We start from the raw sequence: 22,855 nt of genomic DNA, 5'->3' as shown, positions 1-22,855 counted from the left end.
CTTTTAGGCCATGGCAAGTTTTTTGACTTGAGATTTTAGGACTCACCATGAAAGTTGAGTTTTTTGTTGTCATCTTGTTATAGTTAGAAAAATTAAATGAAAAAAATTAAATCAGGAGGCAGGAGATAACAGTAAACTTATACCAAAGCTATACTTAAGCATTAAGTTAAACTGAATAACTTAGTGAGAGAAGAAAAAAAATATGAACCCTAAACCTACTGTAAAATATGTTCTTTATTGAAAATAAACTATTCCTCCTTGAGAGAAAACTTCTTTTCTAAGGGAGTAACTCACTATATGTCTCATAAATGGTTTCACTGCACACGGGAACAGCAAACTAAGATGGTATTAATAAAATCCCAACATTGATTTTTAAAAATCATTCCATTCTAGTCATCTGGCCATTTTGAAAACAAGAATAATTTAATTCAACCATACAACTTAATGTTTATGCTTGAAAAGAAAAATACAGGTGTTCTCTCTGATAAAAGTGGGAAAATTCACATTTCCCATGGAAGACTGAGGAAATATTAGTTATAAGCAAACTGAGTCCCACGGTACCATACTGAGCATAGAAGGTTCATGTGTTCCTTCTGTACTGTTTTCCAGCTTTGTGATTAAGACCACAATTAATGATCACAGACACATGACTGGGTAACTCACTGTCTCACATGAAGAAACTGAGTCCTGGTTTTCATGAACTAACATAAGACAGGACTGGACATAAAAATAATTAGGTGGATTCTTATATAATCCATTCAACTTGGGGGTTGTTAAGATACAAAAAAACATTCAAATATATTTACCAAAAGTTTTTTAAAACACAGGATTGGAGTGAACTATTACCAAACTTCATTTATATTTCCCGTAATTTTCAATATGCCATTCTGCTAACTCTAGTTACTGGTGAGAAGAAATAAGCAGAACCACAGAGAGGCGATTCTAGATACAACACTATTCTCCTCTTACTTCCCATCCCAGTTACACGGGAGTTGAACTACCTTCACATGAACAGATACAATAAAGAGTGAGCACCAAACCTAGGTAAGTAGCAATGTAAAAATAGAGGTCATCTCGGTCTTGACGTTCATAGAACTTCAGGTAGACGTCGGAACACAGATCATCTTCTGTGCAAAACACTTCCAAGCCCTACAAATCCAGAAAGAGAAGAATAAAACAAACGGCATCTCAATGTGAGTGACGCAGCTACAAAAGCCTTTCAACTAAACACTTGTTATTTTTTATTTGTAGGTCTTGTATGCATATTCCCCAGCAATAAATTTGATTTATAAGGACAAGACGTGTGTCTCAGCTAAACTTTACAAAATCCCTTTTGGCCTTGAGGATCTTTATTGATGACAGCATTTGTGAGTTTATTATGTCGAAATTCAAAATTAGCTGATACGTGTCTTCACCTATCTTCTTCAGAGACAAAGGTTTAGCTTTCTTTTACAAATTAAATCATAATTATGTCAACTTAACAAACTGATAATTGAATAACTCATTTAATTAGTAGGATGCAGTTATTTTAAGAAAACTATGAGCTGCGTGAATGTTGTGAGGGTGAAGCCGAGACAGGACAGGAATGGACAGAGAAGGGATGAAAGCGCAGCGCTGCCCTAGGTTCAGATACAGGCTTCCAGCGTTACTAGTGAGGGAACTGAGGGAGTGAACTCCCAGAGTCTCAATTCCTGTGTAAAACAGGGTATCATCTACCTCACAGGGATTGCGCTGACAAACACAAACGAATATTGTACATAAATTGCCCAGTAGGCAGAAGGTACTTAATCAATGCCAATTTCTTCTTTTTCTGACTGCATCTCTATACCCAAAGGAGGAGGAGATTTTTAATAGAATCTGTTTCTCTAATCCTCTGTTGGCACTGGAAATGGAGAATTGCCTTTTACGTAAAATAGGCAGGAAAACAGTTAAACTTCATAAATACAAAACACCAAAATGAGATGCTTAAATATCCACAATGCTCTTGTAATGCCACCAACTTACTGGTTAATCTTTGAAGGAGAACAAATAGATTTATATCAATGTCAAGCTAAAATCCCTTGGAGTCACACCTTCCGTGGTGACTGGTTTCTACAGTAAGCGTGTGAGACTCGCAGAAGTGTGGACACGGGCTTATCCAGGAGAATGGCGGGGAGGGCCACCCAGGTAACTGAAATGGTTATTTTATCCATTCCTCCCTCTCAGCAAGCCTGAAGGCTGAATTAATACAAGTTAACCGTGAGGATACTACAGTTCCACTGAGAGCTGTTGTCACAGCTTCCAGACTTTGCTCGGAGACCTCGCTGCTGCAACTGGGTGACAGCAAGGATCACTGGACCAGTTCTGCGTCCGTTATCCCCACACAAACCCAGGAGGACCCCGAGAACTCGGGAGGGAGAAACTCAAGGGCACTTGAGCCCGCCTGCTCTTGGAGCCAAAGCCTTTTTCCCAACAGCCCTACCCCTACAGAAAGAGTCGCTCCTTCATAAACTTCCAGCGCAGCCAAAAGAAGGGGCGGCGGGCCTCAGGGCCCCTCTGCTCACACACAAACACCCGCGACTTTCAGACGAGCCCGAGGTGGGTGCAGGCCAGTAAACCACTGGCCAAACCGAAGATAAGACAGTCATCCTCTAGAGGGGATGCTCCCCTCGAACTCACCAGAGGCATGAGACCGTGTCTCCTCTTGTAAATGCGGCGGACGTCGTGGAGCGTTATCTGGACCATGGGTTTCTTTAAAAGTAGAAAGACAATCTCAAACGTCAAGATTCTGACACAATTAGAAGCTGCCCTTCAGCTGCCCCACCTTAACTTCCTGACGGGTCACACCTGAACACCTGGAAAGTGAGCCCTGAGAACAGGGCATGCCTCACTTTACACGCTGGTCTGCCCTTTTCACTAGCTTTGTGACCGTGGACCACCCCCCCACCAGTACCCCCCAGGATGATAATGCAGGCGTCTGGCTTTCAGGTTTCTGCAGGGTTGCTGAGTGGTAAGAAATATTAAAGGGTTGGTGTAGACCTCCTCTCAGGAATTTTCCTATTTTTACAGACCTACAGTTTGCTCAAAACTGACATACAGCTTTTTTTTTTTTAGAATCCTGTCTTTTAGCTCCTTAAACTACAGTGTAAAAAGGCTCATAAACAGCTATAGTATAAAGCAGGGCCTCTAAACTTTATAAGGAGGAAAATTTTCTCGCTTCTCTGGAGCCTTAAAATGCTAGTGAGAGAGGAACAAGGTCGTAAAAGGTACTGAGATTGGCTAAAAGGCGACAGGTCCACCCTCCTCCCCCCAAGTAAGAGGGAGGGAGAGCCTGCAGACGCAGGGTGTGTAGCCGTGGAAGCTGCCTGAAGACTGGCCAAGGCCCCCAGCCCAGACCCGGAACCCTGAAGCTGTGGCTTATACTCAGATATTGTTGCTCAAGTATTGACCCAAGCCACAGCAACAGCGTTGGTCCAGCCAATTGATGACGCCACAAAGAATGCCATCAGCAACGTGTACTGTGTCCACTGGAGGCCCCGGCGCGTGTGCCCCACCACCTGGTGGACAGAATTGTTATAGCATCACCTTTCACTAAGGAAAGTGTTCATGTTTCAGTGACACGTAATGACGGACCAGCCTGGAGAATTTCTTCCATGGCAGAAAACACTCCTGTTCTTGAAGCTACCTGCCAAACGGTCCAACTGCACCAGCAGAGTACTAGGGTTTCTGTTCCTTCAATGAACCACTCTGATAAGGGTCTGTATCTAGATAAAGCCGCCAGTGTTTACAAGTTTTAGTGCAGAAATCTGAATTCATCTTTACTGTCTGGCCTCGTGGGTCTAAAGCCATCATGCAAGAGAGGATGCTTCCAGCGTCACAGCAGCAGGACTGCAGCTGCCCAGTGACAGCAGTGCCACATGCAGCTCTGCACGGGCTGGAGAGGCCACTTCTTACTGCTCCTCTGGGACAGCTGCAGACCTACTGATTTGGTTTGTAATTAAGGGAAAACGAGAAATACAACTTAGGTGTACATATAAGCAAGTACACAGAAAACATCCATCTCTTCTTAACCTTAGTATATTTCATTGCTCTCTTGCAGAAGTGCTTCCGAGTAGAAAGGTATAAACCTCTCATGACCCTTTACTAAAATCGGAAGGGGCGGGGTTTCTTTTCCCCCGAAGTAACAGAAAGTAAGTCAGAAGAGCTCAAACACAGGTGAGGGTGCATCAGGATTACACGGGGAGCCTGTTAAATACCAGATGCTGGGTGGGGACGGGGGATAATTCTGACCCTCCCCAAAATGTGAGAACACTCTAACTGTCAAGTCAAGTTCACAGGAAAGAGAGCTTGCAGACGCAAACGGGAATACCCAAGGAGCCCTCCGCTGGCCTGCAGACTACTTACCGGGTACCCATTGAGAGGCTGGAAATACAGGGTGGTGTCGGTGATGCACACGTGGCCGGGATTCGTCACCAGAGGTGTCACCATTTCTGCTTTGCATTCCATGTGCAGCTTTTCAGAAACACTTTGGAATCTGAGAATATGTTTTTTCCAGCAAAAGCAAGAATTATCAGAGATCGATCTACTTCCTAGATTTAACTTTATCTGAGGGAGCTACAAAGTGACTCTGCAGAACAGATGTCTAAACACTGCATCTGATACAAGAAAACTGGTGATATAAATCAGTTGCCTAAATAAAACTGACTTTCTTTTCAATGGTATAATGAATACTTGATTTTTTTTAAAAGCAGATGAGGTTATGTATCAAAGAAGAGAAGACAGACAAGTAAACAATACCAAATAACCCTGTTACTGGTACTCTTCACTCCTCCCCAAATAAGTCGGCCTTGAAACTACTCTTACATTAACATAATTTTCTATTTTTGTGTCATTAAGACCTATTTTATTGTCATAGAAACTGTTTTGGCATGGGTAGCACTTACTTCACACCACATTCTATAAGGCTATGAGTACATAATTACAATTACTTGCATGTCCGTTCCAATGTATAGTCTTTTGTGGATCTACTGCAGTAAAACCAGTCAAAGGTGATCACCACTCACTCCTAAATTATGTTAACTCATCAAAAAAGTCCACTTTCGTTCTGCTTTACTAATTTAAAAAAAAATAAATAAAAGGGAAACAACCAAATCATCAGGAGTTTAAGGCAATTACTTAGTTAAATAACTGAGCTAAAAATAAGTCTCCTCTGGGACTTCCCCGGTGGCGCAGTGGTTGGGAAACCGCCTGCCAACGCAGGGGACACGGGTTCAATCCCTGGTCCAGGGAGATCCCACATGCCGTGGAGCAACTAAGCCCGTGCGCCACGACTACTGAGCCTGTGCTCTAGAGCCCGTGAGCCACAACTACTGAGCCTGTGCGCCACAACTACTGAAGCCCACATGCCTAGAGCTCGTGCTCCACAACAAGAGAAGCCACTGCAATGAGAAGCCCGCACACCGCAACAAAGAGTAGCCCCTGCTTGCAGCAACTAGAGAAAGCCCACATGCAGCAAGGAAGACCCAATGCAGTCAAAAAAAAAAAAAAAAAAGTCTCCTCTATAAGTAGTAGAACAAAAGCAGGGCTTCCCTGGTGGCACAGTGGTTAAGAATCCGCCTGCCAATGCAGGGGACACAGGTTCGAGCCCTGGTCCGGGAAGATCCCACATGCCGTGGAGCAACTAAGCCCGTGTGCCACAACTACTGAGCCTGCATGCCACAACTACTGAGCCCGTGAACCACAACTACTGAGCCTGCGAGCCACAACTACTGAAGCCCGTGTGCCTAGAGCCTGTGCTCCACAACAAGAGAAGCCACCGTAGCGAGAAGCCCACCACCAAAACGAAGAGTAGCCCCCGCTCGCTGCAACCAGAGAAAGCCTGTGCACAGCAGTGAAGACCCAACGCAGCCAAAAATAAATAAATAAAATAAATAAACTTATTTAAAAAAACAAACATAAAATCACACAGGAGCAGGCTTCCTCTTCCAGTTTGGACGTGAAGGAGACCTCACAGCTCTCATCCCAACCACAAAACCTGCCAGATGAGCTACACAGTCCTTGCTATGTTTAGAAACCCATCAGAGAGCTCAGATGCAGAGAAACCTAAATGAAGGGACCAACAGTTGAGTGGCAGGAGGAGGAGCAATCTTTCATAGGGGGTAAGGGCTGCAGGACGAAGGGAGACGCCAGAGAGCGGGAGTCAGGCCTGGAGGGCAGAGGTGCTCCGTGGGCGGAGAGCTGGATGCTCAGCTGTAAAGCACAAGGGTATCTCCAAACCCTTCAAGGGCCCCGACCCCAAGCCCCACTGAGGACCGTCCTGCTCACTCCCGCCGTGGACCTGGGCATGGGGACCTGGATTTAACCCAGCTCCACTCATTACACTGGCAGAGCCCCCAGGGCAAGCAGCAGGCAGGATAGGGGTGGGCATGACCACCTCTGGAGGCAAATATTCCTTAGGTCAGTCTCTACAGTTCCTTTAAAACAAACTTCCCAGCACACAAAAAATTACAAGAAATACAAAGAAGTGAGTAAATATGACCCGCACTCATGAGAGAGAAGATTCCATGGAAGAGGACCCGGCTGTTGGATCCATCAGAGGGAGACCTTAAGATGGCTGTAATAAATGTGCTAAAAGATCTAGAAGAAAAGACGGAAAACACATGTGAAGGGAAGGAAAACTTCATCCGAGAAGTAGAAACTACGAAAAAGAAGTGAAAGGAAATGCTAGAAATGAAAATCTGGGCGAGAGGAAATGAAGAATGACTTAAACAAGCTTAACAGACTTGGCACAGCAGAGGAGAAGTCCAACGCGGCTGAAAACAAGGCCGATAAAAAACGTCCTAACTGAAACAAGACAAAAGGAGAATAATAATAATGATTTAAAAAAACACAGAACAGAGTGTCTGAGATCTAAGTGAAACTATAAAACATACTAACATGAGTGTAACTCAAGTCACAAGAGGAGAGACAGGAGACGGGGCTGAAGAAACAGAGTGGAGAGTGGTGGAAACTGTCTCGTATAAGACACCAGTTCACAGACTCCGTTACCCAGAAAGCCCCAGCAGGACAGGCGCAGAGAGACTACACCTAAATGCACAGTAACAACAGGACAAATGATGTGACTTTTCACAGAAAACAATGGACAGCAACATACAACGGAACGAAAACCCTTCAAGTAGTGAAAGAAAACCCTGTGAACCTAGTATTTTATCTCCAACAAAAACACCCTTCAAAAATGAGGGTAAGATAGAGGTATTTTCAGACAAAGCTAGGAGAGTCCATCCTGACCAGATATGCACCATAAGAAATGCTATAGGAAGTTCTTTGGGCTTAAGAGAAATGACACCAGATGCAACACCGGTTCTGCAGGAAGGAAAGACAAGCATCAGGAAACATAAGTATTCAAATATCCAAGTAAATAGAAAAGAATTATTTCTCAGTATTTTAATTTATGTACCTATAAATGCATGTATCTCAATTCTTGGGATTGGGAGTTTGGGACTGACATGTACACACTGCTATATTTAAAATAGATAACCAACAAGAACCTACTGTGAAAAAGAAAAAAAAAGTAAAAAAAAAATTCCTTAAAAACCTAAAATAAGAACACCATGTCATGGGTTTTATAGTATATGTAGAAATTTAATATAAAACCACAGATCACAAAGGGCAGGAGGGGTTATGTGGAAACACACTGCTCTAAGGCTCTTGAACGACCGTAAAGGAGTGTAATATACTCTTACCTGAAGGTACACTATGTACAAGGTGCATATCGTGAGCTCCAGAGTGACCACTAAGAATGACACCAAGCACTACAGCTAAAAAGTAGAATACTTAAAAATACCAGATTTACCCAAAAGAAGGCAAGAAAGGAGGATCAGAGAAACAAAGAACAAATGAAATGCTAGGAAACAAATACTAAGATAGTGGGTTTAAAAACCAACTATATCCATAATTACATAATTATAAATGAGTTAAACAATCCAATTAACAAGCAGAGACTTTTGGACTGTATAAAAAGACTCAACTATATAAAGTGTGTTTTTTGGAAACGGAATAAGACACAGACAAGTTAAAAGTAAAAAGGATAGAAAAAGATACAGCATGCAATCACAACATGTAAGAAAACTGGTGTCTTATAAATGTATGTAAACCTAATAACAGAGTCTGCCAGTACACAAGGCATAAATTGACAGAAATACAGGGGAAAAGAAACAATTCCACAATCATCACTGGTAATTTTAACACCCTTCTCTCAGTAACTGACAGAGCAAGTCAACAAAAAGTCGGTAAAGTACAGATGATCTGAACAACCATCAGCCAACTGGCCCTAAATGATGTGTACAGAGCACTATACTCCACAACTTCAGAGCACACGTTCCTTTCACAGGCCTGGGAAACCTTTGTCAGGACAGACTGTACGCAAAGCCATACAACAGATCTCAACAAACTTCAAAAGACTGAACCAGGACTTCCCTAGTGGCGCAGTGGTTAAGAATCCGCCTGCCAATGCAGGGAACATGGGTTCGAGCCCTGGTCCGGGAAGATCCCACATGCCACAGAGCAACTCTGCCCATGCGCCACAACTACTGAGCCTGCGCTCTAGAGCCTGTGAGCCACAACTACTGAGCCTGTGCTCTAGAGCCTGCAAGCCACAACTACTGAAGCCCACGAGCCACAACTACTGAAGCCCGTGCACCTAGAGCCCGTGCTCTGCAACAAGAGAAGCCACCGCAATGAGAAGCCCGCGCACCGCAACGAAGAGTAGACCTTGCTCGCCGCAACTAGAGAAAGCCCGTGTGCAGCAACGAACACCCAACGCAGCCAAAAATAAATAAAATAAATAAATTTATATTAAAAAAAAAGACTGAGTCATATACTCTCTGAACCAAGAGAGTATTAGATTAGAAATCAATAACAATACAACAGTAACAAGATCCCCAAATACATAGACAATAAACAACATACTTCTAAATAACCCAAAGAAAAAACCCAATGGGTCAAAGAAGAAATGACAAAGGAAATTATGAAATATTTCATATGAATGATAATAAAAACATATCAAAATCTGAGGGATGCAGCTGAGCAGTGCTTAGAGGTAAATTTATGTTCTAGTCCTACTTATAAAAGAAGGTCTAAAATCAGTGATCTAAACTTTGTAGGAAGCTGGAAAGAGAACAAGTTAAACCCAACGTAAGCTGAAGGAAGGAAATCATAAGTGTGGAAATCAATTTTATATAAAATGATTTTTATATAAAAATAGAGAAAAATCAATAAAGTCAAAAGTTGGATCTTTAAAAAGGTTAATAAAATTGGCAAACCTCTGGCAATACTGATAAAAAAACATAAAGCATCAACGTAAGGAATGAAAGAGGGACCATAACTGCAGATCCTACTGACGTTCAGAGGACATTAACAACTTGATGCCAGCATCTGACAACTTGGATGAACTGGACAAAGGTTTTGAAAAATGCAGCTTGCCAAAATAGACACAAGAAGAAACAGACAACCTAACTAGTCCTATGTGTCAAGCAAATAGATTGACCAAGTAAGAACACTTCAGGCCTACATGGCTTCACCAGTAAATGTGGTTAAAAATTTAAGCAAGAAATACAATCCTACACAAACTCTTTTGGGAAACAAAAGATAAAGGGACATTTCTAAACTCATGTTATGTGGCTAGCATAACCCTGACGGCAAAACCTCACAAATACACTAAGATTTACAGAGCAATATCCATAAACAGAGATGCAAAAATCCTTTACAAAATCCTAGCAAAGCAAATCCAGCAATATGTAAAAAGAACAATACATCATAAGTTGGATTTATCCCATGAATACAAGGGGTGTTTTAACACTGAAAAAACAACATAATTCACAATATTAACAGAATTAAAGAAAAAAAAAGATCATCTCAATAAATGCACAAAAAGTACTTAACAAAATTCTAAACCTATTTTTGAAAATACTCTCAGCAAACCAGGAATAAAAAGAAACTTCCTCACTCTGATAAAGGGCATCTATGAAAAACCTACAGCTGACATCATTCTTTAATGGTGAAACATTAAACCCTTTTCCTGTAAGATCAAGAACAAGGCAAGAATGTCTGCTCCCACTGCATCTATTAATCAAACTGTGCAATGAGGCAAGAAGTAGAAATAAAAGCCAAAAGTATTTCTGTGAAACTGTCATTATTCACAGATTAAATAATTATGGATATAGAAAACTCTATGGAATCTACAAAAAAATCTGCTAGAACTAATGAGTAAATTCTGAATTTGGAAAAGTCACAGGATACAAGGTCATTGTTTCTAAAAAACAAAAAAACTAAAAACAACAACAACAAAAAACTACTTCTATATACCAGTAACAAATAATTGGAAAATAAAATTTCAATAGCATCAAAAAAATAAAAAATCTAGGATTACAGCCAACAAATCTAGGATTACAGCATCCACACCCACTAAACATATAATAATGGGGGAACTGGATGAGGGGAAAAGAACTCTTTGCACTGTCTTTACATCTTTTCTTTAAATCTAAAATTAGTCCAAAGTATTTTAAAGAGGACATTTTGGGGTACAAATGGGGAAACCTGAATATGGAGCTATAAATTACCCAGCATACAGAATATTGCTACTTGAGTGTTATAACAGTACAGAGGAATGTCAGAGAACTTTCTTGTGAGAGATACATGTTGAAGTAGTTACGGGTGAAGTGTCAGGAAGTCTTGCAGTGTCATTTCAAATGGTTCAGGGAAAAGTTGTATGCATATATTTTATATGTATCACACAAATGTACATACATATGCACATCAGCTATACATGTATACATACATATAACATATATATAGACATATATGCATTATTTATACATGTACACACACACACACAAACACACACACACACAGCAAGCAGGAGCATGAGCATGTAAGAACCGAAGCAAATTCAGCAAAATGTTGACAAATTAACGCTTGGTGACTCATAGGGTATCTGTGTTCACTATATTATCTTTCAACTTGTGAGGACTTGAACTTTTTCAGAATGAACAATAGGGAAAAATAAGTATAGTTTCAATAAAAAAGCATTTCCTTGGAAGTATGATGAAAATTTATCTCAGCAAAAATTTACCTTCTTTCTTTCAGAGGAAGTATACAATCCTGAAATATCTCACTTCATGCTGCAAAAAAGTCTTCCCCAAATTCTTCAGCCTAACACTTTGGAGACTGGATAAATCAAAAGTTTCATAGGGAACCATTTTAAAAATTAATGTCATGCTGAAGCCCAGGATTAAAGTCTAAATTGCTACTTAGAAAAATTACGCATTCTAAGTAGGTCAAAAGAAACTAATTCTTATTACTCCTTTTCCTTCCTAAGATGGAAGGTATTCTTTCCTCCCAACATTTAACTAATATATCCTACAAGTACAAAAATGAAAAGAAAATTAATGCTATATAGGTGAAACAGAAAAAGAAGTAAACAAACATAAACACAGAAAACACGTTATTGGCCAGATAGCTTTTCTGGCAAATTCTTTAACATTTTAAAATGTAGTGTAAGGGTCACAAATCTCACAAAGGTAGCAATAAAACAGAATATTACAAACGAATCTCATTTATACACATAAGCTTCTAGCAAAAGCCTAGCACATAATAATCCATAAATGAATCTATTCAACCAATACTTTCTACTTTGTCCTAGGCCTGAGGATTCCAAATACAAAAATCTAAAAATAAATATCTAAAATAAAAATGATATCTAGTGACTAGAGACTGAAACAATCGCTACGTAAGATTTTGTACATATTAGAGAATCTACATATAAAGTTAATGGAATGGATCACAATGTTTAGCAGGGTTGCTGAAAACAAAACGAATACACAAAAATCTACTACATTCTAAGTATCAACAATAAAATGAAATATTTCAGGATATCATTTACAACACCATCAAAAATACAAAGTACTTGGAATAAATCTAGCACAAGAGAAGAAAGAAGTTTATAAAGAAAAATCATAAAGAAGACTTAAATAAATGGAAAGATTCACTGCAATCACAGTCAAAATCCCAGCAGGCTTTTCCTTTACGAAACTTGACAAGCTGATTCTAAATTTATACAGAAGTGCATAAGACCAAGAACAGTGAAGACATAAGTTAAGAAGGGAAATATGGTGCAGGACCCTGCACTGCCTGATATTAAGAGTTGTTCTAAAGCTACAGTAATTCATACGGTGGTACTGCAGATGGAGGTACAGACAAATAGCCCAAATCTACTTAATAGAAGGAAATCTACTTAAAATAAGGCAGGAAACAAATAAGAGAACAGGTTAATATAAAAGTATACTTACTTGCAGAAAATATATTGGATACTTAGAAAAGCCAAAAAAGCCCAAAAACAAACAAAAAACCCAACACACCCCAAAACCAAAAACCGAAACAAAACTCCATTAGATCAGTAAGAATGCGGTCTCTATGTCCCTGCAGGACACCTTAGGAAGGTACCTAACACAGCCTGACGGGACGGGAAAGACTTTCCAGAACAACTGCCAGCTCAGCTGAAATGAGAAGCGTAAGGAAGAGTTGGGCAGGTGCAGAAGGGCAGGAGGCTGAGTGTTCTGAGCAGAGGCTCAGAGGCAGGAGGCCGTAAGGCGCCTCGGGAATCGCACAGAACGCAGAATCCAGAGCAGAGCACTCGAGAGCCACCGGTGGCCGGACCAGTAACAAAGGCTAAACCAGAGCGCCCCGTGTGCAGGTGAGGTTAAGACTTTACCCTGAAGGCAATGGAAGTCTGGAAGAATTTCAGACAGACAAGTGGTATAAAGAAATAAGTTCTTTAGAAAGACTGTATTTTAAAAGTACATTCGACACAGTGAGGAAAACGGGATTGGAGCAGGGAAGGCTGGAGTTGGGGACAAGCTAAACGCTGTCACTGTGATCTTAGTGGCAGGGGCTCGCGGCCTGAACGGAGGCACTAACATGTGAAAAGACAGAAGCTTGGAGACCGGGAAGATGGTGGAGAGCACCCAGCACCAGGCCTTTCTGGCGGACAGGTGTCAGCTGGGAGGAGTGGCAAGGAGGCCCCTGGCGCTGCTCTGGCACTGACGCCGGGGCCATTCCCCCGAACAAGCAGGCTTGGGGCGAGGCAGGTGGTAACACCCACTATCGGTTCTGGACACACTGAATGAGGCACGAGGTGACGACGCCACTGCTTTCGTCATCAGGAAACAAAATCATTGAAAACTTACCTGTTTTTGTCAAATGACGTCCTAGCCAAACGGGACTGCAAAATGGCTGTAATCTTTAAAACAGAATCATTTAAAAATTATGGATATAAGGATTTATAAGTGACATATCAATACACGTTCATTCACGATAAAGATACAGATCTTTAGAAGCTCTTACCATAGCGGTCTGGTCCCCAAGTTTGTCCAGACAGGATGCTCTGTGAAGCTACGATTATATAAATATACATGAATTTATTTTTTCTCTCAGACGCTTTGAAGATACTTCCTTAGAAACAATGAAACACAACCACCATTCTGTTACTTAGTAACAGGTAAGAATGACTCTGATATATCTATGGCTTCTTCCTAATGTATAGTTTTCAAGTTCAACATATTCAAGTAAATCTGTTTCAGATTTATACCAAAGGTTATGGTTTTGGTAAGACATATGAGTACGAAATTCTTTAAAATAAACTTTATGCCTCAGTTTGCCAGTGAATGTCTGAGAAAAGCCCTGGCTTACCTGAAGCAATGTCTCCACGACATCTTCCACCTTCCCTGAAACATCCAACTCGAAGACATATTCCATTGTGCCCTGAAAAAGAGGGAGACCAAGCACATCAGGACCCATCACTTTAAGACATTTGCAGCCCCCTGCTGACCTGTGCAGGGACCTGCCTGGCGTGTCCTCCCGCAGCCCGCATGGAATGAGGGCCCCGGGGGAGCAGTCTGTTGGGTTTACTGCTATATTTACTATTTCCTTCCTTCTGCTAATTTTGGGCTTAGTTTGCTCTTCTTTTTCTGGTTCCTTGAGGTGTATAGTTAGGTTTTTAAATTTGAGATCTTTAAGGTAAGCGTTTAACACTAAACTTCCCTCCTAGGACTGCTTTTGCTGCATCTTTTCAGTTTTGGTATGTTCTGTTTTCGTTTTGATCATCTTGAGGTTTTTTGGTTTTTGTTCTTTTACTTCTTTATTGGATTATAATTGCTTTACAATGTTGTGTTAGTTTCGACTGCACAACAAGGTGAATCAGCTACATGTATACCTATATCCCCTCCCTCTTGAGTCTAATTTCTCCTTTTTATTTCTTTGAGCCATTGGCTGTTCAAGAGTGTTAATTTCCACATCCATGTGCATTTTCCTGCTGCTATGGATTTCTGGTTTCACTCCTCGGTGGTTGTAATCTTCTTAGATTTGTTGACTTGTTTTGTGACCTGACACGCGACCTGTCCTGGAGAAGGTCCCATGTGCACGTGAGAAGAGTGTGTGTCCTGCTACTGTTGGGCAGGATGTTCTGTGTGTGTCTGTGAGGTCCATCTGGTTAGTGCTGGTCGATTCCTCCGTTTCCTGAGTGACCTTCTGTCTGCATGATCTACCCATTACTGAAGGTGGGGCATGGACGGAAGTCTCCTCTGTCCTGTGCTGCCGTCAGTCTCTCCTTTCAGTCCTGTCAGTGCTGGCTTCACACACTCAGGTGCTCTGAGGCTGGGTGTGCAAGTGCTGTGACAGTTAATTTTATGTGTCACAAGCTGCACTCTTCTCTTTCCCCTGAGGGTGAGTCTGCTGGGCTGTATCTGCCTGTGTCTCTGGTGCAGGGTCCCCCGGAGCAGCTGCACAATGCCCAGCTCTTTCCTGTTTTCAGGGGTCCCCAGGCATCTAGAGCATTAGGGGTCCTGTCAGAGGTCCAGGACAGATGAGACAGAAGCCAGACCCTCAGGCAGCTGCCCCCAAAAGCCAGAACATTGGACCTATGGTCCCATCTTTCCCTCCCCAGGGAGAAGATGGGAGCTGGGAGTTCCCTCCAATCACGTGGCACAGTGCCGGGGGAGGGACTACGGTGAAAGGATGCTACAATGTTCCCACAGCTTCAGTGTGGCTCATTTCATGCTCACCTGGGGCGCAGGGCACTCTTAACTGGTTTCTGGATTTCTCACAAAGGGAACTGAGTCAGTCTCTCTGTGAGAGGAACAAGGGTCTGGGGCTTCCTAGTCTATCAAGTCTCATCATCATGGTCGAAGTCACAACCCCGCCCCTTTAAACCTGAGAATCCTTTGGTGTCCTAATTCACAAGAGCTTTTCTTTGCTTCAGAAAACCTTACTCATTTCCTTTTGTGTAACTTTTCAGCAGCTTTGCACTTCAGGTGGGTGACAGGAGAGCCTCTGCTGGGAGAGCACACCAGGCAGCGGCTCTCAACTTGGGGGGCGGGGGGGGGGGGGCGTTCCACCACCCCTGCGGGGCACTTGGCGGTGTGTGATGCCACACAACAAAGGGGGGCAGTGCAGAGGGGGCACTCCGTGGGTGGGAACAGCCTGTCGTATAAGGGGCAGCCCCTCACGATGAAGAACCGTCCTTCCCAAGGTGCCAACAGCACCGCCTGTGAGTGTCGAGATCTCCGTATTCTCCGTTCTGAGTGACTGGCGCATGCAGACGTTTCTTGTACATAAAACTCAGAGGGGGCTGCACGTGGCTGGCGCGGCCCCCCCAAGCTGCTGCTGAGAACCCGCAGGCTGGCCTGTGGCCGGAACTGCCATGCAGCCTGTCGGACGTCTGCTCAGAGAGGGTGGCTCTTCCTAATTCAGAGGTGTCGTTTACAGGAGCACTAGTCCCATCTCTAGGTCTCGTAAAAACTCTTCTGCTAGGAGTTATCGCTTTACTGCACACTAAGCTGCAGCATAAAGCATTAATTAAAGCACAGAGTGGTTGGATGTAACGTCTAGTTACAAGTCCTGTGTTCACGGCCCCTCAGAGCTTCTACCCAATCAGCAGCATTTATAAATTATTACTGAGCTCTTAAATAAGGGTATTTTATAGCCTATAAGTATTTCTCAAACACTTAAAAGAAGTTCTCAGTGATATCCAGTAAATAATCTTTTAAATGATGCATATTCTGATTTCAACTTTTAACCTAATAATTTAAGTTTTTCCCCTAATAGACACACCTATTTTGAAGTTAAAAAGTTAATTGAAATCTCTTGGACTAAAGTCTGTCTTCCCCTTGGGTAATTCTGTTATAACTGCTAGGTAACAAGCTTTTAAATACCCATTATATTGCGTTAAAGAAGTTAACAGAGACACAGAATCTTATTGCTCAAAATCACTATGTAAATTGCTGGGGATAAATGAAAAGCTTTACTTACCCTTTCTATTTTATATGGTGCAACAATGTTGTGTTCTTTAATGAAATATACCTGAGAAAGACAAATCGATACTTGTAAAATAATTAAACACTATCATAGTAATGAGTTACTGTTAATTAGGATGTTATGAATTGAATTTAAATCACTGTTGCATAATCTATTTCCAAAAGCACTTGCATTAATATTAGTATGGCTTTAAGGTTCTGATGTTAAAATAAGAAACATTAAATTAAAAAGAGATTCATCAAGGCAACAAGGTAGCAACCACTGCTGGATAAATACAATGTCTAAGATGTCTTATGAATGTCATCACTTGTACCCAGTAACCAGACAAGTGAAGGAAGCTAATCTAAGGCTGATTTTCTAAGAAATGAGTAAAACAAAGTCACTGTGGTATGAAATCCATTCATCAACATAAAGAAAACTCTCTTCTCTAGACAGACACAGACACACACACACACACACTCACTCCTCTTTATTCTATCAGCAAAAGAATATTTGGAAGCAAAACTCTAAAAGCCTAAAGAACCATAACATATTTCTGAAACACTGTGACCTGGTAAGTAATCAAAAAACACAAAAGTTGTGTTTATTTGGTTGTGTGCTTAACCCAGGAAGCTTAATACTTTCAAGAGTAGCTTATATCTAGTCACGCCTTGATGTAAAGCTGATTTTGAGTTTATTTGATACGAGACCTCTTATACAAACTATTGAAAGGAGGTGGAAGAATTTGGGGGCTTTATTCCTAAGTTTATTAAAATTATACTAAAATGTATGTTTTTATAATGGAAACCATACTTTCAACTGAAAAAGTACCTATTCCTTTCAAGATACAGACTTTCTAGAATAAAGCGACAGTGTAGAACGATACTCTAGAAATAATGAGAACACAGGCGTGGACCAGAATCATCAATAGTGGGGTTCCTTCCCCAGACAGGTGGCCATAACTGCTTTCATATCTGCCAGTCACAACAACATGAGGTCAAAGATAGCTTCTGAAATGTTTTCTTCCCTAAAATTATTAGAATCATGGAAGGCAGACTTAGAAAATCACCTAATCTGACATCTCCCAGGCTTCATAAAATAATTTTCAATATGCATTAAAAAGAGCCATGAACAAGAGGGCTGAGTGACCCAAAAACCACCAGAGGCTCTCTGCTCCCGACCATTCACCCCTTGAGAATCTCAACGCTTCGTGTCCAGTCCTAGCGTAAAGAAATCTCTGCATCTTTGTTTCCCACAGCTTCTCCCATGCTTGCTTGATCACAGAATGATCCTTTTCTTTGAACACTTCAAGGAGCTGGGGCTCCGCAGAGAGTGGAGCCAGCGCTGACCTCCTCTACCCTTTCATTTTCAAGGTGAGGAAGGTGAGATTCACAGCAAAGAGGCAGTGGTAATGAGCTCTACTCCTCTCTCATCTGTAAGTTTTTAAAGATCTACAGATGAATTAAGTGCAGCTAACCCTTGAACAACATGGGTTTGAACTGCATGGGTCCACTTACATGTGGATTGTTTTCAGTAAATATATTGGAAAAGTTTGTGGAGATTTGGGACAATTTGAAAGAAGATGAACTGTGTAGCCTAGAAATATCAGAAACATTAAGAAACCGTTATGTCATGAGTGCATAAGATATATGTAGATACTAGTCTATCATATCATTTACAACCATAAAACACACAGAAATCTATTATAAAAAGTTAAAACTTATCAAAACTTATGCACACGCTAACAGACCGTACATGGATGGCTCCAATCTTAGTTGAGAGAAATGTAAATAACTGTAAAGATGCAGTATGAAATCACAGCTGCAAACGTTCACCATAGTTCACACTGTACCACGGTCATAACTTCATAGCAGCCTCCCGTGATACTGCGCTGAGGTCAAGTGTTGAGTGTAACCCAGAAGGCTGCGGGACGCTATTCATCTCCGCGTAAGCAGCAGTGAATTGGGCATTGCAGTAAAAAGTGATCCCTCCTGGTTCTTGTGCATTTTTCATCGTGTTTAGTATAAGATCGTCAACCTGGAATAACACCATGTGACCCACACGAAGTGCCACTAGTGATGCTGGCAATGCTCCCGAGAAGCAAAGTCATGACGTTACGAGAAAAAGTTGAATTACTTGACATGTGTACCATTGATTGAGGTGAGGTCAGCAGCTGCGGTTGCCAACATTTCAAGATAAATGAATCCAGTGTAAACACCATTGTAAAAAGGAAAAGGAAATTCATGAAGCCATCAGACAGCTACCCAGCAGGCAGGAGAACCTGGCACTTTTCGTGAACTACCTTTTTATCACGTATTGAAAATGCAGCTTTTATGTGGGTGCAGGGTGGCTGCGTGATGACTAATATGAAGTCATCATATAACAACTTAAAGCAAAAGGAAGGTGAAGGATCTAAAGCTGGAAAACTTAATGTCAGCAAAGGATGGTTTGATAATTTTGGAAAGAGATTTCGCTTTGAAAATGTCAAGATAACAGGAGAAGCAGCTTCTGCCAACCAGGAGGCAGCAGACGAGCTCCCAGACACCATTAAGAAAATCACTGAGGAGAAAGGATATCTGCCTGATCAGGTCTGAATGCAGATGAAAGTGCCCTCTTCTGGGAAAAAAAGAAAAAAAATCCACAAAGGACGTTCATTACTAAGGAAGAGACGTGAGGACCAGGATCTAAGGCAGGAAGGGACAGGCTAATTCTGCTGTTTTGTGCAAATGCAATGGGGTCGGTGACCAGGACCGCCCTGATCTGTAAAGCTGCTGACCCCCAGCCTTGAAGGGAAGAGGGAACCCCGGCTGCCAGTCTTCTGGTTGGACAACAAGAAGGTCTGAACAACAAGAACCCTTTTTCTGGATTGGTCCCATCGATGCTTTGTCCCTGAAGTCAGGAAGTATTCTGCCAGAACGGGACTGCCCTTTAATGTTCTTTTAACTGGACAATACCCCTGGCCACCTAGAGCCCCATGAGTTCAACACCAAAGGTGTCAAAGTGGTCTACTTGCCCCCAAACCCAGCATCTCTAACTCAGCCTCTAGATCAGGGGTCCTAAGAACCTTTAAGGCTTATTGCGTATGGTACTCTGTGCAAAGGACTGTCAACGCTGTGGAAGAGAACATCATGAGAGTCTGGAAGGATTACACCATTGAAGATGCCATGGTTGTTATAGAAAAAGCCATGAAAGCATCAAGCCAAAAACAATACATTCCTGCTGGAGAGAACTGTGTCCAGGTGCTGTGCATGACTTTACGGGATTTACAACAGAGCCTATCAAGGAAATCATGAATCAGATTATGGATATGGCAAAAAAAAGGTAGGGGGCTGAAACGTTTCAAGATATGGATCTTGGAGAAATTCAAGAACTAATGGACCCCACACCAGAGGAATTAACAGAAGACGACCAGATGGAGATGAGAGCTTCCAAACCAGCGCCAGATAATGAGGAAGAAGATGTAGAAGAAGCAGCGCCAGGAAACAAAGTGACATGAGACCACCTAGCAGAAGTCTCTGATTTTTGAGACTGCTTTTTGACTTCTTTTATGACATGGACCCTTCTATGACACAGGCACTGAAACTAAAGCAAACGGTGGAAGGATTGGTACCGTATAGCAACATTTTTAGAGAAATAAAAAAGCAGAAAAGTCAGCCGGAAATCATGATGTATTTCTGTAAAGTTAAACTGAATGTGTCTGCCTCTCCTGCCCCGCCCCCATCCCCCCTCCCTCTCTGCCACCTGAGACAGCAAGACCAACCCCCCCCTCCTCGTCCTGCTCAACGTGAAGACAGACGACAGGAATGAAGACCTCTGTGAGGCTCCACTTCCACCTAATGACTAGTAAACGGTCATCCTGCCGTGCAGTTAATGAACCCACCTGTTGTGTGTGTGTGTGTGTCTTCATGTGAGCATCTAATAACCGCGTGGAAGAAGCGTAGGATACATTTCTGTGTTCATCACTGTCATCATCACCTAAGTATTCACAGTGTAGAACATCGTGTGCGAGACTTGTACTGAAGTGGACAGCCTATCCTTGCATAGGCATAAGGGGAGTGATTTTAATATAAGATTAATCATGTGTTAGTTTTCTGGTTTCATAACTTTGCTTTCAAAGAATTACATTACTGTTCAGATGTCTCTTTCTCTATCATCTCTATCATCACGGGTTTTAAAAAAAAATGTAACCATGTTTGGCGCTTCCCTGGTGGCGCAGTGGTTAAGAATCCGCCTGCCAATGCAGGGGACACAGGTTCGAGCCCTGGTCCGGGAAGATCCCACATGCCACGGAGCAGCTAAGCCCGTGCGCCACAACTACTGAGCCTGTGCTCCAAAGCCGGCGAGCCACAACTACTGAGCCCGTGAGCCACAATTACTGAAGCCCGCACGCCTAGAGCCCGTGCTCCGCAACAAGAGAAGCCACCACAACGAGAAGCCCACACACCTCAATGAAGAGTAGCCCCCGCTCACCACAACTAGAGAAAGCCCACGCGCAGCAATGAAGACCCAACACAGCCAAAAATAAATAAATAAATAAATTTTTTTAAAAAATTTGAAGAATAAAATGTAACCACGTTTCCCATACTGAATTATGAATCTGATACAACACTGTATGCCATAACATTTTTATAATGATTCACTCAATAGTGTACAGGCTGGGCTACTGGGAAGCAATCGTATTGATGACACAGGCTACGATAAAGCAATCATCCTGCTGCTTCTTCATTATCAGTGCATGAATCATACTTGTGAATAACACATTTCTTTTTCACATTATCTTTTCATTTTTGATGTCTAATGTTAGTAACACATCTAACATCTACAGTGTTTTGTATCACATTAAGACAATACTGATGTAGGTACTGACAGACATGATTCATCTTATAAACAGATGACAAACTTACAGTATGGATAACTACAGTGCATACTGCAAACGCATTTTCTCTTCCTTATGATTTTCTTAATAACATTTTCTTCTCTGTAACTTATTGTATTGTAAGAATACAGTATATAATACATATACAAAATATGTGTTATCAACTGTCTGTGTCATCAGTAAGGCAACAGTAGGCTATTCGTAGTAAGTTTGCGGGGAGTCAAAAGTTATACATAAATTTCCACCTGTGTGTGTGTGTGTGGGCGCGGGGGTCAGTGCTCCAAACTCCCACTTTGTTCAAGGGTCAGTTGTGTATGACAGGAGAAAAAAAATGTAATTTATCTCCGTATTGCCAGTGTTCACACAGTACTGGGTGCACAAATCTATATTGAGTAAATGTGAGATGAAGAAAAGGTCATGACCCCAAGCATTATACTATAATTAGACAAGGCTACACGTCCTGAGCCGTGGCCTTGGCTGTCCCCATGAGTCCATCTGAGCTCACTGAAGCGGGGGGCGCCGGCCTCCCACCTTCCAACTGCAGTCCTTTATCTCAACCCACACAGCCTGCAGGCACCGCACGCTTAATGACATTAAGGAGTTCATCAGGGATCACACCTTTTAAAACATATAGTTCTCAATGACCAAATTTAAAAGAATTTAAACATCATTTCCTGTGGTCTTCATTTGAGATTTCTACAAATAATTTCATTGTGCTTAAAAAAAATGTGTATATATATGTATGTATATATATACACACACACACACACACATATGTATTTATTCATTTAAATGTTCATTCAGGTTAGAAAAAAATGTTTACTAGGTGCTTCTTACCTGACTGAAAATGAGTGAGATCCCCCCGGATATTGCCCTAAAATGCAGATAAAAGTTATTAAATATATGTAATTTTTTGGTAGAAGTAAAATTACACAGTTGTGACAATGACGTACTTTGCGAAGTGTCTACTGGCTCCATTTTCTCCATGTTTTCCTATTTTTATACAATCTCTCAAAGGAATCTGGATAAAATTGAGAGAGAAATATTATAAAAATAAGCCAAGGTAAAATATATACAAAAAATAGGACTGTTTCTGTTCACATTTAAAATGCATTTACCTTAATGATGGGCTGGGATATTGCATCCGGTTCAAAAATAACTGATTTTGAACATATTTTTAAGGAGCCTCTGATTTTCCTAGAGATGAAAGTACAAAAGGTTATTACTAATGAACGTAACAAAAGTCACAAAAGAATCATAATACATTTTAACTAGAATGTAGATGACTAAAGTATCAACTAATAAAAGATCAACAAAGAGAAGGGTATGAAAGGTTGGAAAATATAGGAAAAATATTTTCCTCATCTCCCGCTCCCTAGAAGTTAAAGAATCTGCATGTGTTGTAATACGGTCTCACTGGCTGAGCGCTGTCGCATGTATTTTATTCGCATTACTTCATCTGGTCCTCACAGCTACTGTAAAAGGGAAACAGTTTTCTGATCCTTAAGAAACGCTGATTCCATCCTGTCTGTGGTAAATTCTTTTGACTTTTAATTTCCTATATCTTAAAGAACTATTCAGAAAGCAATACTAAGTATCTAACGTTGATTAGGTAGGGGATTTTTTTTTTTTTCTTATTTATAATCATGCAAGAAT

At 41.5% G+C, this 22,855-nt stretch overlaps 1 protein-coding gene across 4 annotated transcripts in view; it reads right to left on the bottom strand.

Annotated features, from left to right (window-relative positions):
* Positions 1–22,855, bottom strand: part of NSMAF (neutral sphingomyelinase activation associated factor) — a 67,358-nt gene that overhangs the window by 19,567 nt on the left and 24,936 nt on the right. For all 4 annotated transcript variants that reach the window (XM_057531750.1, XM_057531749.1, XM_057531751.1 and 1 more), the window contains 10 exons: positions 22,318–22,396; positions 22,153–22,220; positions 22,037–22,073; positions 16,339–16,389; positions 13,723–13,794; positions 13,378–13,425; positions 13,221–13,273; positions 4,384–4,513; positions 2,659–2,730; positions 1,041–1,149 (listed from right to left, as the gene is read on the bottom strand). In XM_057531750.1, the coding sequence (XP_057387733.1) occupies positions 1,041–1,149; positions 2,659–2,730; positions 4,384–4,513; positions 13,221–13,273; positions 13,378–13,425; positions 13,723–13,794; positions 16,339–16,389; positions 22,037–22,073; positions 22,153–22,220; positions 22,318–22,396 (719 nt within the window). The remainder of the gene's footprint in view (positions 1–1,040; positions 1,150–2,658; positions 2,731–4,383; positions 4,514–13,220; positions 13,274–13,377; positions 13,426–13,722; positions 13,795–16,338; positions 16,390–22,036; positions 22,074–22,152; positions 22,221–22,317; positions 22,397–22,855) is intronic.

This window comes from Balaenoptera acutorostrata, chromosome 17, assembly GCF_949987535.1.
Source record: "Balaenoptera acutorostrata chromosome 17, mBalAcu1.1, whole genome shotgun sequence".
Classification (NCBI taxonomy): Eukaryota; Metazoa; Chordata; class Mammalia; order Artiodactyla; family Balaenopteridae; genus Balaenoptera; species Balaenoptera acutorostrata.
Note: the sequence above shows the minus strand (reverse complement) of the source record. Positions and strands in the feature narration are given on the sequence as shown.